The following is a 26,031-nucleotide window of genomic DNA, read 5'->3' on the forward strand; positions in this document are numbered from 1 at the left end:
TGAAAAATCACTCTTTCAATTTGAGTTTTCTTTTTTTGCACACCATTAGGTACAGATTCACATCTGGCAAAAGACTTTCCTAACACCTGCAGTGTGGAAAACAGGGTGAAAATCAGGCTGCAGGAGCTCAGATGTGCCCAGCTGGGGCTGTGGCATCCAGACAGAAAATGATTTGGCACCTTGGTGTGAAACACGGGGGTTTGAGGGTTTCTCAGTTTTTTTAGTGCTGCTGCTCATCCTGAAATGAGCAGGAGGGGACAGTTCAAGGTGTACAGCTCAAAGGGCTGCAGTTGTGGGGATGGGGTGGGATGGGATGGGGTGGGATGGGATGAGATGCTTCCCAACAGAGCTGACAACGCTTCTGGGGGTGGTTTTGAGGGGTTGTTGCCCATGACCCTGCCCCAGTAAACACCAGGAGAATGAAGAGGGAGCTGACCTGGGCTGCTGAGTGACCCGTTGGGGTGACACCTCCCCTGCCCTCTCTGTCACACCCTGCTCTGCACGTGGTTCCTTGTTCTCCCTGTTGGAGATGGGGCTGTGGTGAAGGCATGGCCAGGGGCACTGGGTCCTTTTGCTTAATAAAGGTGTGTTTTGGTGTGTCAGGGACCACCATGGACCAACACCATGTGTGGGTGATTCCAACTCCAGGGCACAACCCCTGGGTCCAACTGCACTGGAAGGGAGGAGGAGGAAGAGGAGGAGGAGGAGGAAGAGGAGAAGGAGAAGACTGCTCCTGCACCCTCTGTACTTTTTGCATGTAGTGAAAAAGCTGCACACGTGCAGTGCTGTTGGGTTCCTCCACCTTGGAACTGCAGTTTGGGGTGTGTGCTTTGAGCTGCTCCCTGCCACTGATAAATCCCTTTTCTTGTGTGGATGTCACTACTGGAGGAGTCTCCTGACTTACCAGAACTAAAAGCAGAATTGAGCCCACAGATCTTGGGCTGTGGCCCTGTTCAACTGCAGCTCAGCAATTGGAAGTAGGAACTTGTCTGGTTTAAGGAGTCATGACATGACTGCAGCTCCCCCAGGCACCAGCATCACTTGTGCTCCAGCTGACCATGCAGACCTGCAAGAAGAGAGTAGTGTGAGCTTCACCTAAGCTAAAATTACCTCTGAATGATTTTTTTGCAACCAATGACAGGCCTGGTAACCTGGAATGCCAACCAGCTTGGGGGTGTGTCTGTGCTTCCATAACCTGTGCAGCTGGTGAAGGCTCTGATCCAAGCAGGTCTGTTCTGTATCAGCATTTCCCTCCAGGCTGTAGCTCAGAACTAACTTGCATTTTTTTCTCACTGTTTGTTTATTCTGAGTGCTTCTGGTGGGTCAGTGTCACAGGAGCTCCACGATGAGAGAGCTGTGTTCTAGAAGAGGTTCAGTTGCCTTCACCAAAGCACAGACCTGTTCCTCCTGAACAAAGAACACCCACATTCCCACCAGGCACTCGGGTGGCCTCTCCAGCCTCTGCAACCACCAGCAAAGGAACAGGTGATTTGAAACCAAACCCTTGCACTTCAAGTGGGTTTTGCTGCCAGACCAAACAGTGGCAGCAGGAGGTGGTGCTGGCTCTGCATGTGCTGGCTGTGAACGGGTGGCTGGATGCCCTGCTCACCCTCCCGACCCCTCCGGAGCGGGACCGGGGGCTCTGCTGGCAGAGGAGGAGCAGTGGGGAGTTCTCAGAGGGCTGTTTTGTTTCTCTTTGCCAGCTGCTGCCTCGCTGTGTCCAGAGCACTCCCAGTCCATCTGCTCCAGCTCTGCCAGCCCATCTGCTCTGGCTCTTTTGGTGAGTTGGCCCTTGTGGCTGGACTGGCATCTGTTGCTTTCAGCTCCTCTCTTTGACTCCACTCAGCCCCTGGATTCCCTCTGTAGGCTTGCCTGGCTTTTTTTTCCTTTACCATCCAGGTTTTAATTCTTCTGCCTTGCTCCAGTGACACTGAGCTCTTCACCCCATCACTCAGTGCTGCAATGCAGTTGCCAATTTTTATTTCCCCTCCAGGGGAGCATATCTGAATTTCCTCTTCCCATCCCAAAATTCTACCAAGAGTCAGAAACTGCTGCTAAACTGTTCAACCCTTGCTGCCATTGTAGAATTCACATCTACTATAGAATCCCAGCGTGGTTTGTGTTGGAAGGGACCTTAAAGATCATGTCGTTCCACCCCCTGCCATGGGCAGGGACACCTTCCAGTATCCCAGGTTGCTCCAAGCCCTGTCCAACCTGGCCTTGGACACTTCTAGGGATGTGGATATCTCTGTAGACACGTATATGATTTTGGAGTCAGTGCCATTTTTCTCTGAGGGTTGAGATGGTGAGCCTGGATCTCCAGAGCCTTCTTTCTCCTTATTAATTTCCTTCACCCTCTGAGCTCTCTGGGTCACTGAGCAGGCTCACAGGGGCTGAACTGCATCCCATCCCATTCCCCTGTCCTTTCCTCCATGTTAGTGGAGCAAACTGTGCAGAATGGAGCACTGAACACTGAGTAAATTGCTCTTTGCCAAATTACCTTCCAATGCTTTCCACGGGCTGGCACTTCAGCAAAGTGCTGGGTGATCTCCATGGTGGGTTAATGCTTGGGAACTAGGATAATGTTTGCTAAACTAGCAGGGACTAAAAACAGGGATTATAAACTCCTGCTCCTCTCGTTAACACATCAGAGATGAGCACGTTTAGCACAGAACTTTAGTGAGCAGATCAAACAAGACTCACAGAGCACTGGGTCACCTCAGCTGAGGGTGCTGGTGCCTGGGGGACTCCTCACCAAGGACCTGGCAGGGTGTTCAGGGGTGATTCTGCTGCTTTGTCCTGACACTGAGGCTCGTCTTCCATCCCTGGAAGTGTTCAAGGCCGGGCTGGATGGGGCTTGGAGCACCCTGGTCTGGTGGAAGCTGTCCCTGCCCTGAGGGACCAGACCCACCTGCATGACCAGAGGCCACTGAGCTGGGCTGGATGCAGCCACCCCAACTGAACCTGCCCAGCACCTGGCTTGGTGAGAGTATCTTTATTTTTTTATCTTGTATATCAGAGATAACCACAAAAGCCTTTTGTGGCAGAAGAAGTGTTTGGAAATCGTGTCTTTTGAGGATTTCACTGCCGGGAATATGGGGCTGGGATGTGCCTTTAGGCTGTGCCAGAGCTGTGGGATCTGTGTGGCACTGTGTGTCTGCTTCAGATCACTTTCCTCTCAGGAAACAGTGAGCTCTGAAAGTGGCTTCTGGAGCCCCCATTCTTTTGGAATTGTGTTTGGAGCTGTGTTCAGTCACAGGCTGCAGAACCATGATCTGTGCCCTGGATCTCACAGGGGTTTGGCTGTTGACTGCAGAGTGAGGTGCAAAACTCCAAACTGAATAATCTGTTTCCTCTTGGAACTTGTCTGTGTCTCCAGGCAATCCCAAATGTAAGTTCTTTATCTCTGCTGGCCCAGATGTTTCCAAAGGAAGGAGATGCTGCAGCAGCAAGTCCCGGCAGGATGGTGCAGGGACTGTGCTCAGGATGAATTCTGTGTTCTAAATGAAGACAGATTATCTGCCCACCTGAGGTTTAATCAGCTCAAGACCACGGGGAAGGTGCAGGTAATTCAGAGCTGTGTTGGGAAGCAGGGAGTGCTCTGGATAAGCAGCCTTCTGCCTTGGACACACACCCTGTGGAAAAGGGGGGATCCCAGCGTGTAAGTTGTGCATCATTCTGCCAAGAATTTGTGAATTAACTGTTCATTCCTTAAAATCTCTTACATGGATCGTGTCACCAGATGGTGCTCTTAACCCAGCCCTCTGCATGCTGGGCTCTGAGGGAACGAGTTTTGTCTTGGGAAGAAACTCATGGCTTTGAGTTCTGCAGGTGGGAGAGGGACCTGCTGAGGACACGTCTCCTCATGGGTGCAGTGCTGGGCTCAGGGAAAGCTGGGAAAATGTTTTCATTCTTAACGAGCTCCTGTGACATTTCAGCTCTTTTTTTGTCTATAAGATGGAAAGAAATGCTGAGCCATATTAGCCTCGTTTTGCTGCTGGATTGGTTTTATACACAAAGATTTTGTTCAATGCACCAGAAAAGAGGTAATCCAAGGCTTTATTTTGTTCAAATCATAGTCCAGAGCCAGCTGTTACAGGGAGCAAAACCGGGGAGGGGGGGGTTGGTTGCAAATACAATAGTGAGGGAAAGGCAGGAGGGGAGGGATGATGTGAAAGTGGAGACCTCCTGGCCAGGCTGTGGGTGCCTGGTTGTTCCACCAGAAATGAGGATCAGCTGTGGAACAGGCACAGACAAGTGGGGAACAAACAGAAAATGTGGGATGTAAAACAGAGCTCTCTGTGCCATGGATTTATAACCACTTTGGGCTCACAGAATGGTTTGGGTTGGAAGGGACCTTACACATGAAATCAGGTGGAGATCACCAGCTGCAGTGGCAGCCCATGGAATGCATTGGAAGGCAATTTGGGAAAGAGCAGTTTACTGAGCACTAAGTGCTTTGTTCTGCATGATCTGTGGTTCCTTACACCCTGGGGCCAGTGTCCATGTTTGAGTGGAATGTGGTGACCTGGGGGCTTCAATCTCATCCGTTTCTTTCTCCATCTCAGCCTTGACAGAGCCCTGTGGTTCCTGAACCTTGCACAGGAAAAGCTGGAAATGCTGGACACAGCTGGAAGCAGCAGCAGCAGCAAGGATCCCCTGCCTCCTGCCCTGGGAAGCTCCATGAGCTCACATCCCCAGCCTGTGACCTGCCTCCTCTGCCCCCTCTTCATCACTGTGACTGCAAGGCATGGGTGGGCTGCTGGAGCTTTCAGCAAGTGTCTGTGGAGGTCACCAGCTTTGTTCCCCTGCCTCTGGCAATTATAAATGGACCATTTATTCATTAAAATCTGTTGCATGGAACATGTCAGCGGATAGTGCCAAAAAGGAGCACCAAGGAACTTCTCATTTGAGAACTTCTCCTGGGCTTCTTGTTTGAGCCCCGGGTGCACTGCTGAGACCTGCCCAGGTAGGAGATGTGACTCCTCAGTCACCTTCTGCTGCTAGAAGTTGTGTCTCGAGGTCCTTTCCATGAGCAGAGCCAGTGCCCAAGCCAGTAACCACTGCAGCTGCCACAGGTTTGCTGTGTGCTCTGAGATGGAAGGTCTGAGCATCACCTGCAGGCAGGAGCCCTGGTCTGGTGCTTCTCTGGGGTTTGTGTGTTCCTGGTGCTGAGCAGAGTTGAGGGTTGGTGAGATCTGAGCCTGCCAGGGATCCCAGCCCTGGATTTTTGTGCTGAATCAGGACCCTGGATGTGTTGATCCAGGGACACTGAGTGTTAATAATGCCTGTGCTGTGGGCTGGACTTCCACTGTGTCCGTGTCTCATCCTGCTGCCTGGCACTGAATGGAAAGGGAGGGTATAACTACCCAGAATGGGTTAAGGAACAGGAATTAATTCTGGAAAGACAGGCAGAGCCAAAGTTGGGAATACTGAGACATTTTGGCTCTTCCATCAGCACATTGGAGCAGTTGATGGGGCTGTGGGTACCTGTGTGTGCTCTGGTTCTCCTCTCAGAGCTACAGAGTGTTCCTGCCTTAACCACCCTCGTGCCATGCTCTCCTTCCCTCTGGAAAACACGATTAGTCAGAATGTGTTGCCAGCATTCCGTGCTCTGCTGTGTTATTTGAAGTTCCCTTTCCCAGCTTGGTGCCCAGAGCTCAGGCTGGTCTTTGTTAACTCCTCAGTTCCCTTTCACCACAAGTGAGCTGGTGCTCGGTGTGCTGCTGGTTCCTGGGATGACTGTGGACATGTCAAACCAATTTAATCTTCTGCCCCATTATAATCCATCCATTTCTCCTCCATTTACACACAGATGTGGGATCCTTTTAGTGGCTGAGCAGAACACAAATGTGCCAGGCCATCTTATTTGCTGCTGGCTGCTGAAAACTGAATTCTGTGGAAAGTAATTCAATTATGCTGCTGGGTCTGGAGACTCTGTCTTGCCCTGTGCTTCCAAGGACCTTCCTGCCTTTCCTGGGTGAAGGGCACAGTGACTGGCTTGACAGGAAGGCTTTCTGCAATCATGTCTGAGGGATGATTTGTGGGGCCACATTTGTAAGGTGACCCAAGCCAGCCTGTGATTCTGTGATTCTGTTGTGGGCTTTCCTGCTCTGTCCATGAGCAGCTGGCAAGGACACCCTTATTCCAAAGTGCAGGACCTGATGCTCCTCTTTGCTGGGATGTGGAGCTCTGGGGAAGTAGATACAGCAGAAACCAAAGCTTGGGAAAGGCCCATGTGCTGAATGGCTTAGATGACTCTGGTTGTGTTTCTCTGTGAGGATCCTTGGGGAGATGGTTGCCAGCACATCTGTCATTTAGGATGCTGTCTGTTGTCACCTGTGGAAGGAGATTATTAAGCAGTGAAGTGATTGGAAAGGGCTTTCTCTTTTTTCTCTTTATTAATGGGAGCGTTGCAAATGCTGCCCTGGGCTCCCAGGAGGGGTCTCTGCAGAGGATGCTCTGAGGGTGAGCTGGGCATGGAACAGATCCTTGACACAGGTCCACATGTCTCTAGCCAGGAAAACCCCTTGGATTTTTGGCTGTGGGTTGTGAAAGAGATTTGGGATAATTGTCCAGGATGAGCTGGGAATGCCTGTGCTGCTGGACCCACAACCACACCTGACAAGGGCAGGGAAGTGCCCTTGGAGGAGTAGGAGAGACAGACAGGGGTTAAGGAGGCTTGGTGGCCAAAGACTTGGAGCTGAGCTCTGCTCAGCCGGGCTGGATGCTGCAGAGATGGACTGTGCTGGGGGATGTGGGGCCAGGATGTGGAGGGATGATGTGGAAGAATTTGGGATGATGAAGTTGGGGTGATGGAGGATGGGGGTGTGTGATGATTTGGAGGGATGATGTGGTGGGTGATGTGGGGGGATGCCAGGTGATGGTGTGGGGTGATCTGAGGGGATGATGTGGAGGGGGACGTGGGGTGATGACACAGAGGAATGCAGGGTGATGGTGTTGGGGGGGATGGAGGATGATGTGGGTGCTGATTTGGGGTGATGTGGGACAGCAGCACTCCAGGAGTGGGAGCTGCAGCCTCTGGAAAGCACCATCGGACAGGAGACAACCCCGTCCTTTAGGATGTTGGGTGGGAAGCACCAGCACATGGAAAGCAGCTCCTGAAGATCCATGTTGCTCTCAGGAGGCTGATGGAGCAGGTTAATCAAAGAGCTCTCAGGTTTCTTTTCACATGTTAATATTCTCCTGAAATAAAAACATTACAGCATTTTCTCTCCGAGGCACAATTGTGCACCATTGGTTTTGTTTTCCCTGTTATAAAATACTCCTATTTTTATTACTTGTATTTCCATTGGGAGGGATAAAAATAACTAGAATACAGCAAATGCTTTGTAAGCACACCAGGGGAAAAAAAATCCTTATTTCCCATTACAAATAACTTGGTGTGTTTCTTCCAGAAGGCTGAGATTAAATATATTCTGCTTTGCCTTTTGGTTTCCATGAAAACACTTGTGGTTTTACAGCCTGGGATAAATCCAAGGAATGTTGGGGCTTTGGACCTCCTGCCCTCTGTGCCAGGTGTTACTGAAAGGTGGTTGCAGATGGATGTGTTCAGCCTCTTACTGTGCAGACACATGGAATTTTTCCAGGGTCTTTTATACAAGTCTCTTCTTTCCTGATGGAAATGGTGCTGAGATAAAGCCATATGCTGTGTGGTCTGGGGCTGTTTCAAATCTAAAAAGACTCCTCATCTCATGGCTGCTGGAGCTGGGAATTGCTGACCAAACCCTTGTCCTCCTCTGGAAACAATGTCACCAGAGATGACCTGGAACCTGCTGGGATTTTATATATATGTATATATATATCTCAATCAAAGGGCTTCTGCTTCCTTGATCTCCAGTGGCTGAGGAGAGTGGGAGAGCAAAGGCTTCCCAGGAATCTTTAGCACTTTATAACCAAAGACAAATTTTAATCTGTCTTCTGGGTTCTGACACCAGCACTTTATCGGCCTCCGAGCAAAGTGCAGTCTTTTAAAAATAAATTATGCAGTGACACTGATAATGGTGTTCACATCACAGAAGGTTGAAAGAGACCCTAAAAGCAGCAGTTTTTCATCTGTGCTCAGAGAAAAGATGTGTTAAAGCCTGTCATTAACATTTAGGCAAAGGCCACTTTGATCTTTCTGAGAGCTGTGTACCAACAACAGCCACGATTCAGGTTCTGACCCGGGGGAGACAGGACTAACTATTTAAATCAGGCTGAGGAATTGGAATGGGTCTAATCCCAGCCTAATATTCATTCCTGTGATGTGGTACCATGTCCAGGTGTTTGCTGCCATAACCTTCCTGCAATTTAGGTCCCAGATAACCCCGGGCTGACAGGGGGCTGGCAGCCCTTCGTGGCAGTGCCTGGCATGGGACTGGCACCAGGATGTCAGGTCATGGAATCGTGGAACATCCTGAGCTGGAAGGGACCCACGAGGATCATCCAGTCCAACTCCTGGCCCTGCACAGACACCCCAACAATCCCACTCTGTCCCTGAGAGCATTGTCCAAACATTCCTTGAGTTCTGGCAGGTTTGGGACCGTGACCAAACCCTGGGGAGCCTGTTCAGTGCCTGACCACCCTCTGGGGGAAGAACCTTTTGCTGATATCCAGCCCAAACTGCCCTGACACAGCTCCAGCCCTTCCCTCAGGTCCTGGGCAGGTACCTCAGCCTGGCCCTGGGGCTCTCCCTTTGTTATTTATCTTTGAGGGTGTGCTCAAAGCCAACACCTGCCCGATCCCATCCCAGCTGACACCATCACCCATCTGAGGCTGCTGGAGCAGAAATGGCTTTTTAGGGCTTCTAGCCCTGCCAAATCATTCTATAACTCTTCACCTTGAGGATATGCAAAGATTCCAGGTCAGTAAAATGTATTTCAGAAATCCCATCATCAGGAAAAAGTTTTTGATGGCAGTCCCTGCCCCTGGAAACCTTCCTGCCAGGATGCACACAGCTCCAGAGCAGCCTGGCTTTGGGCTCCCATTCTGTGTGCAATACCCTGCGATGCCTCTTGGACCCGGTGCTTTTCAGGACACTGAGCCATGTTTATCCAACGAATCCAATGCCCAGAATGCCTCGCTGGCACTCCAGGGCAGGAGCTGGCAGCAGGGACTGCCACCCCTTGCCGAGGTGGCCTTTGGGCTGAGCAGGTTCCTCCCGTGCTGTGCCCAGGAGGGGAATGAGTTATTTATCTTTAAACATCACATCCTGGAGTTTGCTTGCAGTGCAGTCCAGGGACTGTCAATTTAGACCACAAATTCAGGATGATTCTCTTCCCCTTCCCCTTCCCTTCCCAAACCTTCCCTTCCCTTCCCTTCCCAAACCTTCCCAAACCTTCCCTTCCCTCCTCCCTTGATATTCAAGGAGAGGAGTGTCTGGAGTTGAATAATTGCTCCCAAAAAGTTCACACAGGGATTGAACAGCCAGGGGAGACTCAGCACACACAAGGAGGGAACCAGCACCTCCTTCACGTTCCTGCTGTCGCTCTGTGCAAAAGACTCGATACTTAGCACAGAGTAATTGGTATTTAATTGTGTTGGGCTTAAAACTAAATTTTAATGCTCTGTCTCCACAGGATGGGGTGCTCTCCTCCCCTGTGCAGGCAGGGGTGAGATGAGGGTGTTGGGTTTCTCCCTTTCCCACAGCACCAGCCCCCACGGAGATGTGTGTTAAGGGCACAGCAATCCACGCCGTGTTTATCCACAGATGGCACATGTTGCTGTTGCCAAAGGATCCAGATCAACGTCATTTTTCCTGGCAAGAAGCTCCAAATCCTTTGTGAGCTGTTTCCAATTATTATATTAACTGGGAGAGTAAACAATGCCGTGCTATTAGTTAGAGCTGGCATAAAGAAACGCTGCTGCTCCCTCCCCAGGCTTGATGATTATTTAAAAAAAATAATAATAATATCAGCTTCAAATAGATCCTGGTTCAAATTAAATGAATAACTTGTTCTGGCTCAGCTGGACAAATATAATTGTGATTCCACCTTAGTAGCCCACATTCATGGAATCATGGAATTGTTTGGGTTGGAAGGGACTTTGGAGCTCGTCTCATTCACCCCCCTGCTGTGGGCAGGGACAGCTTCCACCAGACCAGGTTGCTCCAAACCCCAGTGTAAATCACCTCCAATGAGCTCTGTCTGGAGCACACCCTCCTTAATCCAATTGCAGTGTGCTCCCAACTTCCCAATTCCTCAGATGTTTGTGTAATGTCTCTGGTGCTTGGCTTCTGCTTTACTGGAAGGAAAATGATCCTCTTTTCTCCCTCTCAGGTTATTAGGAACTTTTCCACTTCCAGCCTTGCTCCCTGAGCAGTGTCTGCAGCCTCGAGCTGCCACAAGCTGCAGTTTTCCTCCTTTCCTTACAGTTTTCATTCCTTTTGTGTTCTTGTCCTCAGTGATTATTTCAGAGGTGACTCAAGAGCTGCTGTGTTGCCCATAACTCATTTCTATGTGTAATGCAAGTCTGTTGAGCCACTTTCCCCCAAATTTATTCCACTTCCCAGGCTGCTGTTGTGTTTAACTCCCTCTCTGGATGTGCCATCGGGCCAGTGGATGGGGGGGAAGGTAAATGAGGGGAAGCCATCCCTGCTCTCTGAAAGGCCAAGGGAATGCAGCTGCAGGGAAAAGCTCTGCCAGACACTGCAAATCCCAAATGCCAGGGTGGGTGTGGGTGAGACAACACTGCTCTGCCCAAGTCCCTGGAGCTTGGAAAGGGGCCACTTGTCTGGGTTGTTCATCCCGAGAGGTGGAAACACGACTTTGGGAGCAGTTTGGCCTCCAAGTACCAATCGAGTCCGAGGCAGCTGGAAAAAGGATGCTCCCTGTGGGGGTGGTGGGAGCTGCAGTGTCAGGGGATGGGATCTGACTTCTCCAGGGCTTTTCCTGGGCTGCTCCACGTGGCAAAGTGGGAGCTTCTCAGTGGGATACGAGAGGAAAAACCCTGTATTCCAACAGCTGTGTGTGTGTGTGGATGTGGGAGAGGAGAAGTGGGATCAAGAGTCCCTGCTTGGGAAAAGCAGTGTTTGCATTTTCAGCTGTGGCAGCTGTTTTGCAGCCTCTTGTGTTGAACAATAGAGAGTGTGTGTGACATAAATCCAAAGGTACAAAGTGCAAAAAAAGTCTGGTTTTTTCTCTGAAGAAATATTTGTTGAGATCATGGATGCTAATACCAGGGCCTGCTGTTATTGGTACCCAGCGAGCCTGGAATCCTCTGATATGTAAATCAAGGTGAATAATCGACCCAAGGTGACTTTAAATTTAAAAGTAAAAAGTTCTTGCTATTACCTTTGTAATAAAATTAGCCTTTTTTTCCCAAATAATTGAATTTTATTATTGATTTCTGTGTTACAAGCCCTCAATTGGGCATTAACCTTTTTCAAAGGGTTTGGTCGGGGTGTTTTTTTGTCTGTTGAAATCTCTTTAAGGTGAATTCAAATTTCAAATGCAACACTCGATTGATGTATTCCAGGAATTCCTCTCCTGGTGCCAGTTTTGGTGGCTCAGGCAGGAACTGTTGCTGTGCTGGAGAGATGATGTGATGCCTGGGGCTCATTTGCAACCCCTTGGGTGCAAATCCTTTGGATTTGGGAGTCTGGGACACAGGTGCCCTGGAGGAGGCAATGAAAGGAGGAGCAGAGGAGAGTTGTTGCTCCCTTCCCAGCTCCTGGTCTTCTTTCCTGGCAGCTCAGGTATCCTGGCAGGTGCCAACAGCTCTTGTGAAGCATCACCTGAGATGCCTGTGCACATGCCAAGGCTGACACAGGTATCACTTATGGGTCCATGGGCATCATTTATGGGTCCATGGGTAAAACTTACAGGTTTCTGTGGGGCAGGGGGCAAAACTTTCCCATTTAGAAAAACTTGGGGAGGCTGCAGTACACATCAGAGGTTGTAGAGGGTAAGGCCCAGCCCCAAGTAGGTGTTGTAGGGACCCAAATCTCTAAAGGCAGGTTTGAGGTGTAAAATTCGAGTGTCAAGTTTCTTAAAAAGATAAGTAGGTGGGTGGTTTTAGCGAGTTTGTCATCAAATATAATGCAAACTATACCTGAGCTTGGAGTGCTTGGGAAATTACTGGTTTAGCTCCCAGCCTTGCAGTGTCTGGAATCTCTCCTGGGTAAACACAGACCTTTGGAAGCCACGGGGCTGCTGGCAAGAGGTTGGTGATGCTGGTGTTGGCTTGCAGGTGGTGAACCCTTCAGGAACAGTTCCTAATCTGCAGTTGTGTCTCAACCTGTTGGCAGCAGCAGGTTTATGGAGCACTGACTGGGAGGTGGTGGTGTGTAATTAGAAGTGGTTCTCTGTGACCAGCTGTAGGATATTTCTGGGTTAATAAAAGGTTTCACTCGTGTTGTCTTGGCAACAGAAGTTTTTGGGAGGAGAAGAGCTTGGCAGGTAAGTTGCTCTTGCCAGGCAGAGGTTGCCCATGCTGGGCACAGAACTGTGGCAGGAGGGATGGAGGGTGAGGTGTCCACAACACATCACTCTGGGCAAGGAAGGGCCAGGGGGGCTAAAAGGGCCTTGATGCAGCTTTCACAGGGGCATTGGGAGATGCCTTTGCATCACACGTGCACCTCAAGTGCCACCCACGCCCTTTGTGTCGCAGTGAGTCACCAGCCCAACAGCTGGAGAAATTATCCAGCCTGGGAATCGGGGGATGGAGCTGCTGGGAGGTTGGATGGAGGGCGGTCAGAGAAGCTCCAGGGCAGCCTCGTGCTGTGCTGGGTGCTGGTGTCACCCCTGGGACACTCATGGTGTGGCAGCTCCAAGTGCTTCAGCAGGTAATTACCAGGGAGCATAAACACCATGATCTCAGCACACTCTGCTGCCATGTGGGGCTGAGGGACCTGTGCAGCCTCAGCCCTGACTCTCCAGAAGGCTCATTAGACTTGTAGAAGCTGCAAGAAGTCATCCTGCTGTACATAATCTTAATTGCCTGCTCCACAGTTGCTTCTTGGCCCGTGCCTGTCAGATAAATGCTGTGCCGCGTGGCACGACCTGCCTGCTAAGTTACAACAGGAATAAAAAAATACTGCAGAAAGTAAAAAAGAAAGAAATCTAATTATGGGCTGGAATGGTGTTCTCAATCTCTACTGCAGCCTGGTGTGTTAGGACCAGCACAAACAAATCAATAAAACCTGCAGCTTTTCTTATGTTGCCTTTGGCGCTTGTAAGTAGTTTGTGCGCTGTTCATGGGAGCACTCTGGTTTCTCCTCCCTGGTGGTGTGCCATCCTCAGCCAGGAGGTTTCAGCATTCATTCTGTTTGCAAAATCACTCCGGGACGGGGATTTGAAACTCTGTACCTGGAGAAAGGGCAGCAACGAAAGGGTTAAAAAGAATTATCTGGGCTGCAGCTTTAATACGTGTGTCGTGTGGAGGGCACGAAACTGAGTTTGGTAGGAGGTTCTTTGTCTGGAGCAGCCTTGGCAGTAAACAGATCTGTGATCTCAGAGGCAATGAGGCACCGGGAGCGCTGGCAGGGCCGTGGGGAGCTCAGGGGCCAGCAGGCTGGGGGAGACTCCGGCTCTGAGCGGGGTCCGTAGGGCTGGAGCTCCGGGTGTCCCAGCAGGTGCTGCCATGCCAGAGGGTGGAACTGGCGTGAAGCTGCTCATGTGATGAAAACCAAACCCACCCTCTTTTGCTAGCCCAAGTTTCTTGGAGAGCAGGGGGTGGCGGAGGATGCGAGAGGGCGATGAGCGGTCCCAGGGACGACGGCCGCTGTCGCAGGGCAGTGCACATCGTCACCGAGCTGTGCCAGAAGAAAAGCCTGCCCAGCTTGGACCTGGACACCTGCAGGGAATTCCTCCTGCTGCCTTCTGACCAGAGCCTCATCATCTCCGAGCCAGGTACAGTCCCCTGCTCCCGTCTGGAGGGTGCCCGTGGAAGGCAGGAGGACTCCGTGGGGAAAGGGAAATGTTGGGGATCCCTGTGTTAGACCTGAGGGATTGGTCTGGGCACCCTTGCTGGGGGGTTATTTTCCTCTACACATGGTCCACGGTGAAGTTTTGGGTGCAAGTATTGCCTCACCTGTTGGTGTGGAATGGGAATGCTGCACGGGGGGACAGTCGGGGTGTTCCGGGCTGGTTAATGAGAGAAAGTTTCTGAGGAAATTCCTTTTGCACAAACCCGGAGTCCTGTCCTGTATAAAACAAAAACCAAACCAACAAAAAAGAGTAGTAAAGAGCCTACTAAAGTAACTGAGGTGACAGAAACTGTTTGCTGCTCTCCCAGTCTGAGAAAAGGAGGGACTCACATGGATTGCATGGATTTTGGTTCACCAGTAAGGGATCTGAAGGTACTCCCACGTACGTTTTACTCTCTGTACGGACTGCCTGAGTTGTTCCTCCTCAGGTTGTAGAGCCAGGGAGGGACACTGGTGTGTCAGTGATGAGTCAGGAGCAGGGATAATGCTCCAGGAGCAAAGAGGCATCTCTGTGTTACAAAGGGGGAATCTTCCATACACTTCTGCTCACACCTCCTTGCCCCAGTGAGGTTCTGCTGTCACTTCAGGAGACATTGGCAGGGAAAGCTTGAGTCCCATGTGCTGAGGAGCAGAACCCCAAATCTCATGGGTTTTAGCATTATTGATGACCTGTATGCGTATTCCAACATTTTCAGGAGGATCCTTTTAAGGTTTCTGTAGGCAATGACCTGCCAACACAGGTGGATTTCACAGCACCACTTCTCACAAACTTTCTTTCTCTCCTTCTGAGCACACTCTGCAGAGCCCCTGTGCAGCAGAGCCGCCCATCAATCCCTGCCCAAGGCTTTCTGTGTCATCTTCCTTTCCTTTTTCCTGCCCCCCCTCATGCTGGCATGTGGCTGGCAGCCAGGGCAGGTGTCACCAGGATTCTACCAGCTGTTGGTTTACACTGGTGCTTCCAGCACTGTTTTGCTGGTATGTCCAGCCAAACACCTTCCTTTCACACCCCACTCTGCCTGTAACTGAATTATCTTTTTAATAACTTTGCTTTATACCTGCTTGTTCTGGAGGCCTCTTGCCACAGCTGCTTGTGTCCTTACACATCACATCCCATGCAGCTCTTTTCCTTATTGCAAATAACTTATTGTATCACTTTGGAATTCTTCACCTCAGCACCAAAATTAACATTTTCCTGACTCTGCAGCAGCAAGACCTGCGCTGCTCTTGTTCTGTCCACCCTGACATGACAGATGTGAATTTATTTGTGCAGCCTGTTCAGGACCTCGTGTTCAGGTCGCGATCACATCATCATCTGCCCTTAGCATTGCAAATGTCTGTGTGCTCTGAGCTCTGGTTGGAGTGTCAGCCCCAGTGCCCTGGTGAGTTGTGCTGGGCTGGCTGCAGGAACAGCCAGGGCTGTTGTCTCTGCTCTGCACGACTGGGCCCATTTTTATGTCTAGACAGCACCGAGAACACACTTTGGGCCCGACATGTGCTAATATTTCTCAATACCTGACTGTAAAACTGCTCCAGCACGGGAAAATATCTGTTTGCATTAAGTGTTAACTAATGCAGTTACAGAGGTATGAAACCTTTCCCATCAGTGTCTGGATGTTTATCTAATTATCTGCGTTGGTGCTTTGTCCATCTCATCCCGAAGTCTTATGTTAAGCAAATTTGCTCTGGGCTGCCTGGAGTCCTGTGTTCAGACCCAGCGAGCTCGTCCTCATAAAGGCAGGCAGATAAAAAGTGTGGTTGTGTGAAGATGAGCAGATGGCACGAGGCATGTGCCGTGTCAGTACCAAGGCAGAGGAGTCCTGGCTCCTGCTGGAGTGTCCCCGTGGGGACAGCACAGCCCTGGCAACCGATCACCAAGTTTGCTGGAGTCAAATTGGCCCTATTTGTCGTCATCACGTGAAGTCTCGGGCATCTTGGTCAGTTTGCTGCCTCCTGGATAAATCTATTAACTTCTGGCTGAATCAGCCTGGCTGGTTGAGTATTCTGGTGAAGTCCATGCTGAAGAAAGCACTGCCATGCTGCCAAAGCTGGGAGCCAGGCTGCTCCTGCACAGCTCTGCCATCAGCCCCACAGGGGCAGTTTGGGGTTTTTTTCTGCTGTTTCATGTGTTGGTGGGGAGCAGTATCCTCAGGGAATGCTGTGGAGTGGCGAAGAAACGAGCCAGGTATCACCAGCCTCCTTGAACTGCATCCAAGAGTGGAAAAAACCCCATGAATATAAAAATATTACTGAACAGTTTATGTAAGAGTAGGGCTTTATGCAGTGATAATTTTTTTTTTTTAAACCATTTTGGACTGAATGGTTTAAAGTGCTGCTGTGGACGAGGTAGATGCTCATCTGCTCTCTGTCCTTCGGGTTATGTAATAGCTGAATCTCCTCCTTAAAGTCAACAAGAGAAATGGAGCTGCAGCATTTCTCCTGTGTACACCCAACAAAGGAGGATTGCAGGCCTGCTGCTGCTGCTGCTGGCAAGTCACCCAGCAGCTAAATATGTCAGAAAAATGAGGTGTTTGGCTGGGGAAGGTTTGGGTCCCGATGCATCGGGGGGGTGTGAGGGGGAGCTTCGCCCGCAGTTTGGCCCTCGGCGGTGCCAGGAATAGAACTGATCTCTTGGCTGGGGGCCCTGAGATCGAGCGAGCTGCAGCAGCCTTTTGTTGTGCCTGTCTGAAACCCTCCCCCGGAGCTCCCTCCATCTGATAGCTCTCTTCCCTGCCAGGCCTCAGCTGCTGTGCAGGGATGCTGTGAGTGCCACCAGAGCACAGGCACGAGGTGTGTGCAGGGGCAGTGCCTGTGACATGGGGACAGCATTTACCACTGCTGTGGTGTCCCTTAAAATGCATGGACACGGCCCTTCTCTGCCCTAGAGGGGCACTGGGAGCTCTTGGATCTTTGAGAGAGTTTGTGGTCCAGCCCCACTGAAGTGCAAAGCCCTTGGCTGTGGAGCAAGGGAGCCCCCACTGCCAGGACCCCTCAGCAATTCCTTGAGCTGCCCCCTTCCCAATTCCTCTTCCCATGGGAGCAGAGCTGCAACAGCCTTTGGGAAACAGGGTACTTGGAGTGGTCCAGTGCAGGGCCATTTGGTCTTTGATGATCCTTGTGAGTCCCTTCCAGCTCAGGAAGGGATTCTTGAGCTGAATTCTGCAATTCTATGATTCCCCATGGGCTGCTCTGAGCTCCTGCAGTGGAGTGAGCTCTCCCTGCCTGCTCCTGCCCAGGGCTGATCCAGGGGGATGAATTCTGTGGTCCTTGCTGAGGGAAGCTTGGTTCCAGCATCCCTGAATCCCTGGGAACTGGGACTGTGTCGTGCCCTGCACAGCTCTCACCACCATGAACTCTGCTGTGACTTGTCAGGTTGTTGCTGAGTTTGGACTGAATTTTGTTGCTGACTCACTCCCCAAATTCCCCTGAGCTGGGTCCTGCTCCCTCTGGATTCACAGTGCTGGGTTTGGATGAGGACAGAGGCTGCCAGCCTGGGAGATCATGTGGAGGGATGGGATGGAAGGTTTGAGCTTGACTCATTCTGAAATGAATGTGCAGAGCTGCTGGAGTGGGACTAGAGAAAGTAGGTTTGGATTGGGTGTTAGAAAGTAATCCTTCCCTGTGAGGGTGAGCAGGCCCCGGCACAGGTTGCCCAGAGAAGCTGTGGCTGCCCCATCCCTGGAGGTGTCCAAGGCCAGGTTGGACAGGGCTTGGAGCAACCTGGGCTAGTGGAAGGTGTCCCTGCCCAGGGCAGGGGATGTGGAACAAAGACAAGCTTTAAGGTTCCTTCCAACCCAACCCATTCAGTGATTCCATGATTGTATGAGTGGAGCAGGTGGCTTGTGATGCTGATTTAAGGGATGGTGCCTGGGTATGGGAGAGAATTTACAAAAGGATCAGAGCATATCCAGGAGCAAACCCCTGGGTTTGATTCCCACCTGCTGCACTACTGTGCTGTGACTTTCTTTAAACAACCCAAGTTGGTTTTTGTTTTTTTTTTTCTTAATGATCCATTTGTAAAAAGCTTTGCTTCCCTCTGGAAAGCTCAGGATGCAGTGGGTGATGGACAGAGGGGCTGCAGGTTCTGTCCACAAAGATCAGCAGTCCCTGTTGATCTCAGCACAATGTGTGTACCCTCCTCAAACCCTCTCTTATGCACTGGCTCACCCCTGCAAAATGCTCTTGTGCTTTGCTGGTGCAGGAGGTTTAAAGCTGAAGTGAGAGGATGGGAATAGGGCAGCTGGGGAAAACCAGAGGCGACTTTAGGATAATCTGTGTTCCCAGCACACGTTGCCAGCTGTCCTGGGCTCTCACCCCCAGTAATTCAGAGCACATTTAGTGTTTTGCCCCTTGTGTGAACTGTTCTTTTTGAACTCTCAGTACAGCTCGTACAGCGCTGAACACCCTCCTGGCACTTGGCAAAGACTATTAAAATGTTAAACCAAGCACAGAAGTGTTCTTGCTGCGGGCAGAAAAAGGGGAGAACTTCCTTGTAATAGAGGATTTTTTGTTGTGGGAATGTTGGTGCAGAAAGACCATTTTTATATTGAGAAATTGCTTCTGGAGTAATTTTTCTTGGAAAAAAAATTATCCCTTGATAGGATAGTTTGACTAATGGGAAAACTGATTACACCCCCATTCATGGATATGGGATGCCTGCAGCCACTACCTGTGAAATATGGGCACGTCTGGAATTTACTCACCAGCCGTAATAACAATTTCCTGAATCACCATTCAAGTGTATTTTAAGTCAGTTTAACAGTAAACATGCTCAAAGCCACCCAAGCAAAGCTAATATTATCCACTGAAGCTTGTGTTTCCTGAGGCCAGGCATGTGAGGAGTTGCTCCTTGGGGCAAATATCCTTCTTATCACAGAGTAATGCACTTGTAAAATGGATCTTGCCTTTCCTCCCAGGAAAGAGCCAGCCAGAGCTATGTGCAGCAGATTTCCTCTTTAGATCAAGTAAACCAGGTTTCTGCTCAGGTCCTGGAGGTATCAGGTTCAGACCTTGCTGCCAGGAGGAAGGTTTGCAAAACTATATTGGAATAGGGTTGAAACCAGCTGTGTAAATGTAGGAAGAATGGATTAAATCGCCTCTCTATGGGCACGTGTCTCTGCTTATGTATTGTGTGCGGATCTGTCACTCTCCAGCTGCCTCTGGCTCTGCTCTGTGATGGTCCTGGTAAATAAAATGCACCTCCGGAGCTGTGTGGAGTGTGCGTGTTCAGGAGCCCTGTGAGCACCTCTCTGCATAGACGCAGGTTTGCAGCCGCCTGATTGCTGCTGGTTGATTCATCCCCGAGGCAGAGCGGGGAGGCTGCTCCTGTTTGTAGGTTTTTTGCGGACCGGGGAGCCTGTTCCGATGCAGCTGCAGTAGCCTCATGCATAGTCAGGGATCAGCATCTCCAACTCCATAGAAACAGGCGGCGGGATCGCTGCTGGTGTTAATTGATGCGCGAGCAGGCTGAGGGCAGCGACCAGGGACCGCTCTGAGGAGCTGCTGCCGCGCTGGTAAGTCCACATTTCTGAAGTTACTTTAATAATTCTTTGCCTTTTTTTTTTCTTTCTCAACATGGAGCCGCTTATCCTTAAAAAAAAAAAAACAAACATTTTGCTTCGGCAGTTTCTGCCTTCGCCGCCGAAACATTTTCTCCCGCTCTCAGCATCCTCCCGACGTTTCTCCGAAACCCAGCGTGTGCTTCCTTCCAGCTGGTTCAAACCAGGGCACACGCACACGCAGCCTGGCTCCGATCTTCCCCGCCGTTCCGTGGGATGGCTCGGGGAAGGTGGTTGGCGTTTTCGTGTTTGCAGGTGTTTGTTGCTTGACATCTTTGCCGTGCTGGAGTCGCTCCGGCGCTGCACACACACCCCCCGTGTGCTCGCCGGCAGCCGGATCCTCTCACATGTGTGTCTTCATTGTGCAGGGACAGAACAGACCCACGACAGGCTCTCACGCCTCATACAATTTGCTATTTAACTACAGTTTCGGCTATCCTTGTTTTTCTTACCTGTTTCTTCTTACTGTTCCCCGTTTCTAGGTGCAATCACATATTCTTCCTCAGGACCCCGGGTCTCCATCTCATCTTGGTTAGGCAGCTTTTTCTGGCTTTAATATTTGCTATTTCTTTTTCAAGGGTGATAATATATGTTTTTCCTTCCTATCTGCATATCATAAAATCAGGGAGCTCGTCTGCAACAGCCCTTATTGCTTCAATCCAGTGGACTCACTAACAGAGCAATCACGCCAGCAGTTGTTTGGGAGAGATGCAATTAGTCTCTCTGCCATGTATTGTCTTTAATTATACTTGTACCTTGCAAAATGGCATCCTGGAGGGTCAGAGAGGGGATTTTTGGAGTGATTATTAACTGTACAATTCACCTGCCCGGGGAATAAAGAAAGTTATCCTGCAGAGTGTCTCCTGCGTAGCGGAGCTGCAGATGCTGATTGAGGGTGTCTTTATGTTTAGTTCAGTTTGTTTAGTGCAGGTTCATGTTTGACAACATCACAGGAAACTGTGCAGCAAAGCCTGAAGGCAGGATGCCAGGAGCATGGTTCACACAAGCCCTTTCCAAGCCATCATTAAGACACACAGCCCTAGACTGTTTGGTTCCATGGAATAATAATTGCCCAGGAATTCTAGCACAGCAGTGCCTGTGGGATTGCACTAGTCTGGTTTTCTGTGTGTGTTTGTAGCTGCTGCAAAGCAGTGAATACACTTGTGTGACACAGTGTGAGGTGAGCACAGAGAGCACCTCCTCATTTTATCCTCTCCAGATGCAGCACTTCATCTCTCGGATGCTGGGGAGCATTTGCTCGGAGTTATTTGATCCCAGGTCTGAATCTGGGCTCTGGTCAAAATGTTCATTTTGGCAGGATTGTGAGCTGCAGGGTGTGGAGTGATAAGAATCACTGGAAAAGGGAATCTCAGAACCCGTTTAATCAATGTGTAGGATCAGGCAGCCCAGCCTGCACACAGCACTGCTGCGGAGCACATTTGAGGGGTTAAAGATCCCTGTCTTTGTTCCAAGCTAATGGAAGCAGCAGCAGCAGCAGCTAATGACAGGAGCAGAGCCTTTCAGGGAGAGGAAGTTCCCTCATCATTCAGTGCAGCTTGAACAAAGAAATGCTCTTTTCCAAACCCCTGAATTTTGGAGCAGGGTCCCTGTACCAGCCGTGGGTCCCGGGCAGGTGGGGCCTTCCTGGCTGCTCCATCTGCATCCTGAGCAGTGCAGGACCCACGGGTGCTACTCTGCCATTCAGAGCCAGGGGCTGTTGTGTGCTGGGTGTTATTGGCAGGACAAGTTGAGAGAGGGAGAGAGACAGAGGGCATAATGTGGGTTTAAGTGATTGTTTTGGGTCTAGGTGGCTTCAGTTGGCAGCCTGAGGACACTGGTCTGGGTATCACCCAACTTTTGCAGCCCCTGGAGCCAGGGGAGCTCGGGATGAATCCTGCATCTCTAGTTTTGGGTCTCTAGTGTGGCAGATCCAGGCAATGAAGCTCCTCCAGGATGCTGTGTGAGATCAAGGAACCCCTTGTGCTGAAGGAGCTCCATGTCCTGGGCAGGGACCACTCAGGAAAGTCTCTGGAAAGCTTTCTGGGCTGCCTTGTCCCACAGCTGGGATCTTCTGCCCACCCTGGCTGAGCACTGCTCGGATTGCAGAGCAGGGGGCTGCTGGCACTGGGAGGGGGGTCAGCACTTGTGCAGGGCTGGGGTGGGGAGAGACCCCAGTTCTGCTCCCAGTTAAACTTCATCCCGAGATCTTTTCAGGGCAGCCTGATTTTAGTGACTTTTTGAGCCAAAATGGAGTCCAACAGAGAGCTGCAGGGAAGCCTTTCCCTAAAAATGAATCCCACAGTAGGAAGTGAGGGACAGCGAGGCAGCAGCTCTGGGGTGGAGAGTGTGGGCACAGAGGCACTGCTGACCTGTGCTGGTGCCTCACAACAGGCACAGCTTTGACCAAGTTTTTGAAGGGAAATTTTAAGGTCCTTAGCTGTTTAAGGGAGACAGAGCAACAGCAAAGAGCTTTTACTTGTTTTGTTTGCTTCTCATTCTGAAATGCAGCTGGATTTTTGCATCCCAGAAATGTCTGGATTTCTGTGGTTTCTTCTCTGCCCGGCTCTGCTCAGCTTCAGGTGTGAATAGAGGCTTCCCTTTATGTTGAACAGTCTCCACAAGGTTCCCCTGGCACTCAGAGCTCAGCTCAGGCCCTGTCTGTGCAGAGTCACATCACAGGAGGAGGAGGATGCTCAGAGTCAGGGATTTAACCTCAGCCCGGGTCACTGTGTGTGTTCAGCACCAGCAAGTTGTTTACAGATGTTGCTACAGCATATTGTGATTAAATGTCATGGGATTAGCACACAGCCCTGTGCAATAATTGCAGGCAGTGTGGCTCATAATAGTTCATTAGCTTGTCATCACTTAAGCAGAAAGCAACGACAACTCTTACTATCACATTTATAATGCTCTAGAGAACAGTTGATTAAGTCAGAAAGTGACATAAATCACCGGGAAATGTTTCCTTCGGCTTGAAAAAGTTGGGTTTTTTTCCTTTTTTTGTCACTTTTGATAACAGAAGTGCTGTGTCTCTGACAGCCCAAAGTTCCCCTTTGGGTTGCACATGCCAGCAGAAGTTTCAGTGAAAAATGTGCCTTGGACACAGCTTGGAGGGAAAGGCCAAATCAGCCAATAACCACTGAATACCAACAGTTTTGGTCTTCAGGAGCCTCTGATCTGTCCCCTCCAGCCCAGCTGTTCTGCTGGGGCACAGCCCCACTGAGTGGGTGTTAGTTCTTGTCTCTGCTGTGTCTCTCAGCACAAAGCCCACGGTCACCAGTGGGCAAGGTGACGGTGGGAGAAGGAAGTTTTGTCTGCAGATCCCTCTGGGGATGTCAAGCTGAGGATGGGTTAAGGACTGTCCATAGGCAGAGCCAACATCTGAGAGGGTGGCTGGGACATTGGATTTGGCATTACAGCTCAGCAGAGGTGTGGGCTGGGTGATATTTCATGGCTGTGCTTTGGCTGTTCAGAGCCTGCGAGGGCAGAGGCTTCTCCTGCCCAGAGCAGCCACGCAGAGGGCTTGTGCCTGTCAGCTGTTCAGGATATTTTGCTTCTTTTTGGGGCAACTAACTCTTTCTCCGTTCTATTTCAGTGAGCAAGGCACAAGCTCCAGGCTACCAAACTCTCATCTTACACCACATCCCTTTCTTTGTGTTTTGTGCACTTTCATTTGGTCGGAGTCGATGATCTTGGAGGTCTTTTCCTTAATGATTCTATGATTTGTATGTGGTCTTTTTGTTTGTTTTTTTTTGCTATGTATACATACAGGGCTCTAAAGTACCTCATGGTTGACTCTGCACTTAAAAATCACGTTTAGTCTTTCCCTCTGAATGACTCTGTTCAGATTTCCCCTCTGCTTTTTTAAGCTCTGCCGGGGGCTGGAGCAGCTCCTGTGACTGAGAGCATTTGCTGCCTCTTCCCTGGGTGGTAAAAGGGTCTACCTGGTGAAGAACACCAGGTAGCAAAGGGTGTGGCAGTGTCTTTTCTCTGTTTAATGCACTTGTCTAAGCATCTCTCTTAGACCCTGAGCTGTGACAGTCCCCACTGAGGGACCAGGTCCGGGGTGCAGAGAGGACGAGGACAGGGCAGGCATCGCCTCCTCCGAGCCGAGACACAGCAGGAGCTTCAGCTGTAGCCTGGATATGTAAGCAAGAATAAAAACCACTCTCTTTCCTTCTTGCAGGCAGGGCACAATGCAGGTGACTGCTCAGGGCTGTCCCAGGAGCCCATCCTCTCACAGCCATGAGGAGCCACAGGCTCCAACATGACATGGGAAAGCCTGGAGGCTGTGGTTGTTGGAACAGAGATTTATTCCATGTGCAAATTTATGGCTTAAATGTTTTCTCCTTAATTATAATTTGAACTGTAGTTTATAACATTTGGGAATTTGCAAGTACTGCCACTCACAAGCTTTCCAGGGAAGAAAATTCTCATAGAAAACTCTTCTCTGTGGTGACCAGGACACGACCTGATGGAACAGCTGGAGCTGTGTCAGGAGAGGGTTAGGCTGGACATCAGGAAAATGTTCTTCCCCCAGAGGGTGGTTGGGCACTGAACAGGCTCCCCAGGGGAGTGGGCACAGCCCCAAATCTGCCAGAGCTCAAGGAGTGTTTGGACAATGCTCTCAGGCACATGCTGGGATTTTGGGGAGTCCTGTGCAGGGCCAGGAGTTGGACTGGATGATTCTTGCGAGTCCCTTCCAGCTCAGGATATTCTGTGATTATAAATTACACAGTAGTTAAAGGAACAAAACCTTGGCCAAAATTGTCCGTGTCACACATTCTAGTTCCTTTCCCAGCCACAGAGCCACATCCCCATAAGAAACACAGTAAATAGTGGGAAAAGCCCTGGCATTGCCTAATGAAGGAAGTTTTGCCTGGATGGGAATGATGAGGCTGCTGTTTGCACTTGGGCCATTGATCACAGACACTTGAAATGCTGGATCCCTGCAAGGTCTCCATATGAAGGAGGTTGTCTCCATCCTTGCAATAATGAGATGGTTTGAGTTTTATAGTCTTATATAATTACTCTCAAAATAGCTTCTGATTCATCCTCCCCTTTGAAGCTTATAGTTTGCATTCCAATAAGCCCTTGCATGGCAGGAACCCTGTGGTAGCAGCAAATTAATTTTTAAGAAGTTTTTTGCTGTCTAACTGAAACTTTGGCATATCCAGTTTGAGTATTCCTGTCCTTGTCTCTCTATGATCCGTTCCACGGCTCGGTGTGTGCAGGAGATGAGGAACCTGTTGGGGTTCCTGGGGAGCCTGTGCTGGCAGGAGGAGGCTGGTGGGAGCTGATAGCACAGGACTCAGTGTCCAGGGCCTGGGGAAGCACAGGAACAGGAGAAATCTCAGCTTCCAGGGAGGCATTTCTTCCAGGGAGACTCTGTGGCTGGATGGTGCTCTGGGCAACCTGGTCTAGTGGAAGGTGTCCCTGCCCATGGCAGGAGGTTTGAATAAGATGATCCTTAAGGGCCCTTCCAACCTAAACCATTCCATGTTTCTATGATTCTATGAGTGTCTCCTCTCACAACAGCCACCTCATGAGCATTCCCAGTATTCCCACCCCTCTGCTGCTTTGAGAGGGGAGTTTGCCTTTGAGCTCCCTGTGATGAGCTCAGTGTGAAAGTTTTCAGTCTGTGAAAACTTTTGTCAATTCAAATTCACCACTCTGTCTCCAGTGGGATTGGTTGTGGTTGATGCAGAATAACAAAAGAAGTGGATTATTACTTACATGACCAAGAATTAAAAAACACCCTGATTTGTTCCTCTGTTGACCAGGACCCGAGGGAACGGATGGAGCTGTGTCAGGGAAGGTTTGGGTTGGATATGAGGAGAAGGCTCTTCCCCCAGAGGGTGGTTGGCACTGAACAGGCTCCCCAGGGCAGTGATCATGGCCCCAGACCTGCCAGAGCTCAAGGAGTGTTTGGACAATGCTCTCAGGGACAGGGAGGGATTTTAGTGTGTCCAGTGCAGGGTCAGGAGTTTGACTCAATATTCTAAAATTCTATGATTCTGGTTTTTATCTGGATGAGTCATGGTGCCAGCTATTTCTGTGACTTCAATTCCCTGTCCCACAGACTCTCAGGATGTGTCACTGTCCTCAGCTGGGTGATGGTCCATGTCCTCCTACAAGAGATCCTGACAAACAGCCAAGCTCTGGTGGGTCTGAGCAGGGTGACTGTAGGTGTGGGTAGAGCCATAAGTGAGTCCTGACCTGTGCTCCTGGTGCTGGGATCACTCCCTGCACAGGAGCAGTTGGGAAGGTCTAAGAAAACAGGTCTGTGACCCTCAGACCCGAAGGTGATTGATGTCCCCAGTGCTCTGGGGTCAGATGTGGTGCCCTGCAGCCCTTACCACCTCCCACAGCATGAGATAACGTCTGAGGGGTGGCAGGAGCTCTGCTCCATCCAGAATTGTGTTCTGACCTGGTCCTTTAACATCTGCTGAGCACTTGATGAGATATTTTCCCCTCACTGAGACCCACAGCTCTGTGATCGTGTTGGAGCAGCAGCTCCTGTGCTGCCAGGCTGCCTGTGAAAGG

General features: G+C 50.3%; 1 protein-coding gene across 1 annotated transcript in view; it reads left to right on the plus strand.

Moving 5' to 3' along the window:
- The first annotated feature begins 13,431 nt into the window (after positions 1 to 13,431).
- The window catches only part of SYT6 (synaptotagmin 6), a 36,413-nt gene continuing 23,813 nt past the window's right edge, over positions 13,432 to 26,031 (plus strand). Inside the window, exon 1 of the mRNA XM_017821268.1 lies at positions 13,432 to 13,853. Coding sequence (XP_017676757.1) covers positions 13,700 to 13,853 — 154 coding nt within the window. The 5' untranslated portion in view covers positions 13,432 to 13,699. The remainder of the gene's footprint in view (positions 13,854 to 26,031) is intronic.

Source organism: Lepidothrix coronata, unplaced genomic scaffold (genome assembly GCF_001604755.1).
Source record: "Lepidothrix coronata isolate B3197 unplaced genomic scaffold, Lepidothrix_coronata-1.0 Scaffold90, whole genome shotgun sequence".
Taxonomy (NCBI): Eukaryota; Metazoa; Chordata; class Aves; order Passeriformes; family Pipridae; genus Lepidothrix; species Lepidothrix coronata.